Below are 11,495 nucleotides of genomic sequence, written 5' to 3'. Positions count from 1 at the left end.
AGGGCAAGGAGATTGTCAGCCCCTTTGAGTCTCCTGCAGGAGAGAAAAGGGGGATATAAATCCAAACTCTTCTTCTTCTGCTGCTGCTGTGGGGTGTTCTTCCGGTTGTACTGGCCAGTCCATTTGCGGAAAGCTCATTGCTCTTCCCCAAATGGAAGTGTTAGTGAAAAAGGAGGAACTGTCCATGGTAGAGACTGTCTGGCATACATGGAATTTGTTCATAGGATCCACGTTAATGCACACAAGTGAAGAGAAATGAAAATCTGATTTTGTACGTGAAACTGAGAAGAGTTTGCACAGTGCCTGGGCTTTTCTCTGACAGTGCTAATTGTCTGTGTTGTTTTGAATGACTGGTCAGGCCTGATTTCAGATATAGGCACGCACTTAAGAGATCCTTGTGGTCTAGCTAGCTCCTGTTTAGCTTCGGGTTGGAGGCCCAGCACGATGTTTCAGGTGTGTTCGGAGTATAATCCATCAGAGAATCTCTGCTTCCATTATAAATTTTTATAAAAAGCGTAATTACTTAATTTTTTAACATTAACTAAATTAACAGAAAATTATCCCATCCCTAATTGTTACACAGATAATTAAAGGAGGGCACTTACACGTGTCTGTAAAAGTATGCTATCCCAGGGTTAAGGAGGTCACAGGAATTGGCCCTCTTCTGAAAAAAAGCTCTCAGTCATTTAACTTCCCATATTTATAGGATTTCCACATCGTCCTCTTACAGTAGCTAGTTGTCTCTCTTGATAAGGGTGTACATAACTTCTTACAATATATAAGAAGTTAGTTCACTGCTTACTACTTGTGATCATTATATTTAAACAGGCATTGGTGTAATTTTGGTCTATTTCTGTTCTGTCATGCTTTCCGTGGAGACCTTTTTTTCTTGGTTGTGTGATTGTCATATTGGGGGATACTTTTCCTTCCTAGCAAACTTCAGCAACCATCTAGATCATCCCGAACCTTCAACGAGATGTTTGCCGCCTCTTCAAACCTGCAGAACCCAACCCACCCAACAGACTGGGCATTTAATCAGGTAACGGCAGGCATTTAGCGTCCATTCAAAAGTGACAGTCCTTTTCTGTTAAAAGTTTTGTTGTGGACTTGGCTGGGGATATGAGCAGAATAAATCTATAAGAAGTTACCTCTTCTATTGAAAAACAGTTGTGTACAGTGGCACCTTTATGACCAATGAAAGCTTATACCAAGAATAACACCTGGTTTGTCTTAAAGGTCCCACTGGACTCAAAAAAATTTTTTTCTGTTGCTTCAGACCAAGACAGAGATCCAGCTGAATCTCTCTTCTATTGAGTAACTTATTGTTTTTTTAAGCATGGAATATTTTGCCATTAAATTTCAGCTGTAAGATTTGAGAACAAAGTAGTGTCTTGCTGTATGTTTTTGTTACATGCTGCAGCTGTTTCCATGAGATTGCTAGCAGTACCAGCTCAGCAGTCTGCAGTAGCAGCAACTCAGAGATCAGAGCTCTTTCGGGTACCCAACCCTGTGGGAAGCTGCATTCCCATGTGGGTGCAAACCTGAGCATACATAGTCAAGGAAACAAAGAGGTGCATTGCCCTGGCCTATACCAATTGGCCATGCTGGCAGGGGCTGATGGGAATCGTAGTCCATAACATCTGGAGTGCCGAAGGTTCGCCACCACGGCCCTATACCAATTGGCCATGCTGGCAGGGGCTGATGGGAATTGTAGTCCATGAACATCTGGAGCGCCATAGGTTGGCCACCCCTCCCTGTGATTTGTGAGTAGCCTGTCATAAGATGCATAAAGATGCGGACTCTTGTTTCTTATATTGTAGGTTTTAGTACGACCTTTTGTAGAAGTTTCATTTCAACGAACAGTTTGCCGAACAACAACGGCGGAAGGGCCCAACCCCAGCTGGAATGAAGAGCTGGAACTTCCATTTCGGTGCGCTTGTGTCTTTAAGATGGTGTTCATGTTGCGTGTTGCGCACAACTCAATGAGGGGCTGGCTTGCAGTCCAGGGAATAAAAATCAAGGAGGGATGGGGTAGAGGTTTAGAAAATTCAACATGGAAAAGAGAAAGTGTACAGAGACAGCCTTTGGTTCTAGCACCGTTTCTACGACGCACAATTAATAAGGAATTCACTGCTACAGGGGCTTCTGGCCTACGTGGGGCTGATGGGAATTCTGGCCCTAGTCTATATGGCTAAAAGGGCAGACCAAGATATAGAAGACTCATGTTCAAATCCCCCTTCTGCCATGGAAGCTCTCTGAGCAACCGTAGGCCAGTGCCTCACAGCCTAACTTGCCTCACAAGATGAGAACTAGGATAAAACAAAGGAAAGGAGAATGTTGTAATGACTTTGGGTCCCCACTGTGGACGGAAGTGGAGGATAAGGGAGCAGCAGTGGCGTAGTGGCTAAGAGCAGTGGCTAAGAGCAGGTGCACTCTGATCTGGAGGAACCGGGTTTGATTCCCAGCTCTGCTGCTTGTGTTGTGGAGGCTTATCTGGGGAATTCAGATTAGCCTGTGCACTCCCACACACGCCAGCTGGGTGACCTTGGGCCAGTCACAGCTTCTCGGAGCTCTCTCAGCCCCACCCACCTCACAGGGTGTTTATGTGTATGTGTGAGGGGCAAGGAGATTATCAGACGCACAGAATGTCCCTCCTGCAGGAGAGAAAGGGGGGATATAAATCCAAACTCTTCTTCTTCTTCTAATTGGAGGTCATAAATCTACTGGTAGCAGTTGGTGTGGGGAAAGAAAGAAGCAAGAAAGTAACTCACTAGCCCTGGCATGGGTGCTGGGAACCTACATTTGTCCTCATCTCACTGATGATCCTGTTGTTTTCCTCTGTGGCAACTGATGGCTCCCATGGATACAGAAAAGAGCTAGAGAGGCATGGGGGGCTGCCCAAGTCACAGTGGTAGTGGGGGCACATCCCACTCACTGCGTCAGCCACTGCAAGCCCCCTTGTGTGGGGCAGTGGGGAGTTCATTTTGCTGCCTTCCCTAATCTTAACAGTCTTCCTGGTGGCAGCTCTGCCAGCTCTTCCTCCACAGGAGGCATTGTCTTCTATGAGCAGCAGTGGCGTAGTGGTTAAGAGCAAGTGCACTGCCTAAATACTGGAGAAACTTCGGGTTTGATTACAACTCTGCACTTTGGAGGCAATAAGGCTTATCTGGGGAATTCAGATTAGCCTGTGCACTCCCACACACACCAGCTGGGTGTCCTTGGGCTAGTCACAGTTCTTCTGAGCTCTCTCAGCCCCACCCACCTCACAGGGTGTTTGTTGTGAGGTGGGGGAGGGAAATGAGATTGTAAGGAGTGCCGTATAAATCCAAACTCTTATTTAGCTTCTATGAAGAAAGAAAGAGGGAAGGGAAGGAGCTTCAGAGACATGAGTATGAGTATGACTTGCATTAATATATGTGTAAGTGGATGTTTGAGAAATCCTTGCCCATTTTTTTTTAAATTGCCACAGAGCCCCCAATGGAGACTACAGCTCTTCCAGCTTGCAATCGGTGAAGGACGATGTGTTCGTTAACGTGTTTGATGAAGTGCTGTACGACATCTTAGAGGTTAGCAAAACCATCTGAAGATCCTGGCTGGATTTGTACATTGAAGTGATCATGCTGTGTACATCCAGAGGGGCAAAGCCCAAAAAGCTGGACATTTTTTTTGCCCAAATGGAGCCCACGGTTGCTGGTCAAACACCAGTTATACAAGTTTGAGACCCCGTCACCTCTCCTGAGTGTCACTGGCTTGCATGTAGTCTTGATTAATGTCTATGTGTTGCAGCCAGAAGGGGTCATCTGACAAGTCCTGAGGCTGGGAGGAGGAATGGAGGGGCTCCAAAGCAGCTGATTATTCATAGCTTATGTATTCAGGTTCTTTGCATGTATCTTTGCGTAATAAACACTCTCCACGGTTTGTGCTTGAAAACCACTGTTCCACCTCTTACTCTGTGGCTTCCAGTGTTTTTATTTTTAAAAAAAATTTATTTATTTATTTAATATACCGCCCCATCCCCGAAGGGCTCTGGGCAGTGTACAACATAAAACCACAGATAAAAACATCATACAATACTTCCAGAAATATAATAAAGCAGCTACAGCTGTCATCTTCACCACTCATAGAACATGGAACAGAAGGGACTGTCCTAGCATGCAAGAGTAATTCCAGCACAATCATAGAACGTAACCTCTGCAGTTACAGGAATAGAAATGATGTATTTCTGCTCTAGTATAATGTTAGGTCTTGGATCTTAAGCCAATAAACGGACTCTGTACAATCGATCAGTAGCGTTTATCGAAAAGCATCAGGACACCCAAGCTTGGCAAAGCCAGTTCTGACAAACCCGGCTTTTGCAACCCCCTTTATCCCCTGCAAGTCCTCCCTCCTGAATTCCCAAGAATTTGTGAAAAACAGTCTCCGGAGCTGAAGTGCCCCAAGGGCGCTGCCAGATAGTAAGAGAAAGCCATCAAGCTTTCTGCCCCCATTAGATAATGGATACGACTCCATTTCTTATGGGATCAGGATGTCAGAGGAAAGCCTAGTTATCTACAAAGCGTGTGAAACCATAAAGGAAAGATCAAGGAAAGAATGCCCCAGAGGGCAGTGGTGACATATAGCAGGCTGGTTACATATATCTTTTAGCAGCATTTGATTTGTAGCATTTAAGCAGTTACAATGAGGTGGGAATGCATCTCAATCACCTAGATAAAATCTTCCTGACAATTACCTTGAAGTGTCAGCCTTCTCTGGCCCTGATCTGTCAAAAACAATCCAAGGCAGAGAAGATGCAGTGTTCACCCTTGCCTGTGCGTGGGAAGATATTTTATACTGGAGGGAACTGGGAGCAACCACATGGTAAAGGAACAGTTCTGTTCATGTGTTGTATTGGAGATCCAGGTTCCAATCCCCACTCTGCCATAGAAGCTTGCTGGGGGACTTTGGCCCAGTCAGAACACGATAACCGCCTTCTTTACAGGGTTGTCAAAAGGATAACACGAAAAAAAAGAACAGTGGAAGACTTTGTGTCCCCCACTGGGGAGAAAGGTGGGCAACGAAAGAAGTCAATTAAAATAAAAATCAGTCCATACTCTTTACGTTTTCAAAGGCAGTTTCCGCACAGCCATGGGAGAGACCCTGCATCGGCATTAATCATGCCGATGCAGGCTGTGGGGCCGTTCGCACAAACGGCCCCATGGGACGCGCAGCTGTGGGAGCAAGCTCCACACAGCCGCGTATTCCCCTCCCCGGCCCCAAATGCCTCGTTACCTTCTGCTAGCAGTCAAGCCGCATTAATCTATCGATGTCGCTCTTGAGGAGTGGAAGGGGACAATGCCCCCCATGGCCACAGCGACGGCTGAAGCACTGGAGACCAGGGGGCGTGATCCACTTCCCCTCCTCAGAAGAAGCCGCATCGCATAGAAGCGACAGCTGGCTGCATAAGCAGAAGGTAACAAGGCATTTGGGGCCGGGGAGGGGAAGGGAAAATGCCGGCTTCCACCCGCTGCCGTTCACATGGCAGCGGATGGAAGCCGGCGTTTGCATGAAAACTCGCTCCCCAAGCAAGTTTTGAATACACCGTTTGGGCGGGCACAGAGTGCGGCTGCATAGATTTGGCAGCGGCGCCTGTGCAAAGGGTCCCCGCCAAAACGGTGTTTTAGCCGTTGCTTTCAGCCCGTGCAGAAACCGCCATAGAGAAGCCAGAACCTTCTTCCTTTTCATGGTATTTAGCTGAAGCATTCTCCAGAGCATCAGTTTGCCTCACCTCTCATAATTACGAGTTCTCTACGAGAAGAAAATTCCTTTAATTCATTTGAGGTTGATAGTAAAAATGCAGAGGTGCTATTGCAGAAGCAGTAAGAATGATGGAGACTGGGCACAGTCTGCTTGAAAATAATTGCCGGAATTATTGTGACATTTTCCTAGGATGATCGTGAAAGGGAAAGCGGAGGCGTTCACACTCGTGTTGAGAAGCACTGGCTGGGATCGGTGCGGATCCCTTTCACAACTATATATTTTCAAGGAAGAGTAAGTACTTTGGAGTCATCAACGGAACCCTTTCATTTCCGGGGCCCAGAGTTGTGCTTGGAGATTTCAAAACAAAGCATTCTTTTAGATTGTTGAGCAAATAAGAGAAGAAACCGGACTTGGCTGAGAATGTATTGTCGAAGGCTTTCATGGCCGGATTCAACTGGTTGTGGTGGGTTTTCCGGGGCTGCGTTGCCGTGGTCTGGTAGATCTTGTTCCTAATGTTTCACCTGCATCTGTGGCTGGCATCTGGACACAGTGTGTAATAGACTTCTTTCTGTGATAGACCCAGAGGTGGGATCCAGCAGGTTCTCACAGGTTCCCGAGAGTAGGTTACTAATTATTTGTGTGTGCCGAGAGGGGGTTACTAATTGGTGATTTTGCCACATGATTTTTGCCTTAGTTACGCCCCTTCTCTCAGCAGTAGTGCGCAGAACTTGAAGCAGTCTAGCAGGAGGTGCACCGGCGTGCGTGGCAGCCTGCGCCTGCGTGCATTCGTTTCCCGCCCAAGGACCAGCGCCCGGTGGCTCGCGTCCTTATACAACCCATGCCCAGCAATGCCCCGCCCCTGGAATGCCCGGCCACACCCCCATCATGCCCAGCCCAGCCCCATTGGCGCTACACCACAGTTTGAATCCCATCACCTTGGGAACCTGTTACTAAAATTTTTGGATTCCACCACTGATAGACCTCTGAAGATGCCAGCCACAGATGCAGGCGAAACGTTAGGAACAAGATCTACCAGACCACAGACACACAACCCGGAAAACCCACCACAACCTGTTGGCTGAGAACACTTTAACAGCAAACTGAAAAACTACAATTCTGTTTTTTTCCTTGTAGATTGATGGTACGTTTAAGATAGATATTCCCCCAGTTCTTCTTGGGTACATCAGGGGGAAAAATCTAGGAATCGAAAGAGGCTATGATTCCATTCGAAATCTGACAGAAGGCTCCTATATATCACTGTTCATTACTATCGAACCCCAGCTCATCCCTGGTGAATCAGTTCGGGAAAAGGTAAATCCTTGCCATTTTTATTTCTGGGTACAATTTTAAAACCAGTGGGGCCGTTCACCTGCCGCTTAACAGCTGTAACTTTGTCAAAGATAAAAGGAAGGGATTTCGTGAAAGCGCCAATAAGTTGCTGCTAGACGTTCTAGTGTGATTTTTCTCTGTTCAAACATTTCATTCCACTGAAAATAAGTATTAAAATGACCTGCAAGAAGATGTTGGAGGTAAAAGTAAGTCTGCTAGTTAGCTAGTTAAATGATTAGATAGAAAGTTACTTGGAGTTTAGCAATTTACATACATTTGGCTCTTCTAGAAGATCATTATTATTATTTATTTTATTATTTATTTAATTTGTATACCGCCCGATCCCCGAAGGTTAATTTGATAGATGGATAAATTGAAATGTGAGTAAAGGTTTATTAAACTATATTTACTCAGTTACAGCTTTGTCTAATTATTGATGTGATAGTTATGGATATTTATTTATTTATTTATTTATTATCATATTTATATACCACCCCATCCCCTGAGGGCTCTGGGCGGTGAACAACAAAATAGTGCTACATAAACAACAATAGCAATAAATGGATAATATAGGCTCATTGAGCCAGAACATCATTAAAACATAAAATTACAGCGTTCCACAATTACAATACTGTCTAAAATTCAATAATCTATTATTCAGTTCTATTTGAGGAAAAAAGTGGCAATATGCCATTTGAAGACGAATGCATTGAGTGGGTTTATAGAAAATATTAGAAACTTCGTTCGCTTTGGAATTTCAGAATTTAGATCAGCATATATTGCTTAGATTAATTTAAAGCTGAAATAGAAAACCAAAAAAAAGCCATTTTCCCTGTAGAGTTTACCCAAATACCAGAATGTCCCCACAATCGTCAATGACTTGATGACATCACTTCCAGAAGAAGAAAAAGAGTTTGGATTTATATCCCCCCTTTCTCTCCTGCAGGAGACTCAAAAGGGCTGACAATCTCCTTGCCCTTCCCCCCTCACAACAAACACCCTGTGAGATGGTGGGGCTGAGAGAGCTCTGAGAAGCTGTGACTAGCCCAAGGTCACCCAGCTGGCGTGTGTGGGAGTGCACAGGCTAATCTGAATTCCCCAGATAAACCTCCACAGCTCAGGTGGCAGAGCTGGGAATCAAACCCGGTTCCTCCAGATTAGATACACAAGCTCTTAACCTTCTACGCCACTGCTGCTCCTGGTGGTAGTCTTCCTCTGGCTTCTCTGTGCAGCTAGTAAGTCCTCCCACCCACACCCACCACCCACTGGCCACCTGAATGGCTCTGGGAGGAGAGGGCTCAGAGTGGGGAATCCTCACCACTGGCAGAGGAATGGAAGCCTTTTTGAGGGAAGAGGACTAAGAGAAGAGGTTTTGTATTTGTACCCCACCTTTCTCTCCTGTAAGGAGACTCAAGGAGGCTTACCTTCCACGCCCCACAACAGACACCTTGTAAGGCAGGTGGGGCTGAGAGAGTTCAGAGAGAAATGTGGCTAGCCCAAGGTCACCCAGCAGGAGTGTGGAAACACATCTGGTTCACCAGATAAACCTCTGCCACTCAGGTGGAGGAGTGGGGAATCAAACCCGGTTCTCCAGATTTGAATCCACCTGCTCTTAACCACTACAACCACGCTGGCTCTAAGAAGTTAATGCAAAGATTGGAGTTTTGAGGAAGGTTTTGAAGGAAGATGGGGCTGTAATACCACACTGGTGTACTTGGGATGGAGTTCCAGGTATCAGAAGCCGCCAAAGAGCAGAAGATCAATGGGTGATCAATGTAGGCAGCATCTGAGAAGCGGAGCACGGCACGTGGCAAAACTAGTCAGTGCCACATTTGTGCGAACTTCACAGACTAGTAAATGTTTCTCTGTTGTTCTTCACATCCAGTTGTGAAGTTGACTGGAAGTTCTGCAGAATCTTTAAAGCTTTGGAACCCCTCTGTGATTTTTAGAATTTCCTGGATTGGTTTTAGCTGTCATGTGTTGGAAAAAGTGTGAGGTCTGAACTTGTATTAGAAAGTTAGAGGGTTTTATGAATCCTTTAGATGAGGCTGACTTCAAGCTGTTTTTCTTGTTTGCAAGATCTACCATAATTCAAGTTCTTAAGAATTAGAAAAGGAAGAGCATAACATCTGCCACGGAGTAGCTGCACAAAGCTATATTTATCAACATGCTAGCTAGACAGTACAGAATAAATAACTCTGAGGCCCCTTCCGCACACGCAAAATAATGCGTTTTCAAACCACTTTCACAACTGTTTGCAAGTGGATTTTGCTATTCCGCACAGCTTCAAAGAGCACTGAAAGCAGTTTGAAAGTGCATTATTCTGCAGGTGCGGAATGAGCCTGAGAGAAGGGAAACAAAAGGCTACTTAGGTAAAAAAAAGTTTCCAAAAATAGTTGTTTAGTGTTTCTTAAAGTGTGAAGGTTGGGATAGAGTGTGTGTGTGTTTGGGGAAAGGGAGGAGTTAATATTAGTGGGTTTTAGTACAAACATTTTTATTGTGTTTATTCCGTCAGTATTTGACTAGAAGGTTCTGCACTAACACAGATAATTACCATCTTTAAACTACTGAATAGCAGCTTGTTACTTATTTAAAATATTCCTAAAATAATAGTCACAGTTACTAAGACAGGTTACAACCAGATAGGTAAATGTGAACAGTACAATTTGGCTGTAAAAACAATGGTTTAGGACAGGGGTCTGCAACCTATGGCTCTCCATATGTTCATGGACTGCAATTCCCATCAGCCAATTGGCCATGCTGGCAGGGGCTGATGGGAATCATAGTCTATGAACATCTGGAGAGCCACAGGTTGCAGATCCCTGGTTTAGGAGCAGCAGGGAGCAGCAGGGGGGGGAAAAGATCAGCAGTGATACCAGTCAGTACTTTCCAAACATAAAACACTGGGAATAGGCAAAAGCCTGGGAAAACAAGAACGTCTCCTGCTACATATCAAGTGGATCGCTGCCAGGAGGGTGCCACTTCAGAAGAGGCCTTGCCTGGTTTTGGGCTGACTGCCTGCTTAGTCAACATAGAGCTTCGGCACAGAATCTTCCTTCCTGAATGAGGGCATGGGGCTGAACTAGCCCTTCACCGCTTCCATTTTAGATCTTTCTAAGCATAGTCCCTGAATGTGTTGCTGACTGAAGACCATGATGAAATAGCTAATGTTACACAGTTTGCTAAATGTTAATGACCTTGAGATGGAGAAGCAAGTGGATATTTTGCAATCACCACAAGTCTGCCCCCCGTGACTGTGTTTTTCCAGTTGTTTCACAGTCTGCCCCCCGTGCAGTGGTGGGATCCAAAAATTTTAGTAACAGGTTCCCATGGTGGTGGGATTCGGGGGGCGGGGCATTCCTGGGCGGGGCTGTGGCAAGGACGCAGCCGCTGCGCCGGTCCTTGGGCAGGAAACGAATGCACGCAGGCGCAGGCTGCCACGCACGCCGGTGCACCTCCTGCTAGACTGCTTCAAGTTCTGCGCGCTACTGCTGAGAGGAGGGGCGTAACTAAGGCAAAAATCACGTGGCAAAATCACCAATTAGTAACCCCCTCTTGGCACACACAAATAATTAATAACCTACTCTCGGGAACCTGTGAGAACCTGCTGGATCCCACCTCTGCCCCCGTGACTGTGTTTTTCCAGTTGTTTCACAGTCTGCCCCCCGTGACTGTACTTTTCCTGTTGTATTATTTCTGAACTTTTCACTAAGACTGGATAATTTGATGTTCACCTGCATTTTCTGAGTTACTTTGCTTTTCTGTTGCCTTATTTCATGTGTTTGTTTTTAACATTTTTGTTTCTTTTCCTGCTTGCCTTGTATAGATGAATGAAATGCTTAAGAAGGTACATGGTGCGCTCTCTCATGTGTTATCATTTCCCCCTTCCCTGTTTTTAAATAGAAAAGTGATTACTCTGTCTGTACACCGGTTATTTAAGTGTACAATGCTGAATGTTACCTTGGATTGTTGCTATTTTAAAGATAAGCATTTGTAAGAAATCACTTAAAAAGTAGGGGTTCAAAACTTTTGCAAACTTAAAAAGCAGCAAGGGAGGGAGGGAGGAAAAGAGAATTAGTCTGGATGCATGCTCATACTGCAGTCCCTATTTGAGGCCGCTGCCTATTTTCCTTCTAGCCCTTGCTTAACTGAGGGCTTTTCCGCAGTCTCATTTTCCTCATTTCTAAGTTCCTGTTTCTTCAGGAAGGGATTCAATTCCACGTGTGTTTTGCTCCCTCTAGTGGTCTATTTGATATAACACAAAATTAAGTCTGGCATAAAAATCTGCAGTTTAAAACTGCAGGGAGACACGCTAGATCAGTGGTGGCGAACCTTTGGCACTCCAGATGTTATGGACTACAATTCCCATCAGCCCCTGCCAGGATGGCCAACTGACCATGCTGGAAGGGGCTGATGGGAATTGTAGTCCA

General features: G+C 45.4%; 1 protein-coding gene across 1 annotated transcript; it reads left to right on the top strand.

The window, feature by feature from the left end:
- Positions 1 to 933: 933 nt before the first annotated feature.
- LOC125424806 (coiled-coil and C2 domain-containing protein 2A-like) lies at positions 934 to 11,058 on the top strand (the record flags this gene model as incomplete). Its single annotated transcript, XM_048482232.1, has 6 exons — positions 934 to 1,039; positions 1,821 to 1,930; positions 3,470 to 3,566; positions 5,926 to 6,027; positions 6,871 to 7,047; positions 10,892 to 11,058. Coding segments are annotated over 6 exons (759 nt in total), but the record flags the coding sequence as incomplete, so codon positions are not given.
- Between the last annotated feature and the right edge of the window lie 437 nt (positions 11,059 to 11,495).

Source organism: Sphaerodactylus townsendi, unplaced genomic scaffold (assembly GCF_021028975.2).
Source record: "Sphaerodactylus townsendi isolate TG3544 unplaced genomic scaffold, MPM_Stown_v2.3 scaffold_1057, whole genome shotgun sequence".
In the NCBI taxonomy this organism is placed as follows: domain Eukaryota; kingdom Metazoa; phylum Chordata; class Lepidosauria; order Squamata; family Sphaerodactylidae; genus Sphaerodactylus; species Sphaerodactylus townsendi.
Note: the sequence above shows the minus strand (reverse complement) of the source record. Positions and strands in the feature narration are given on the sequence as shown.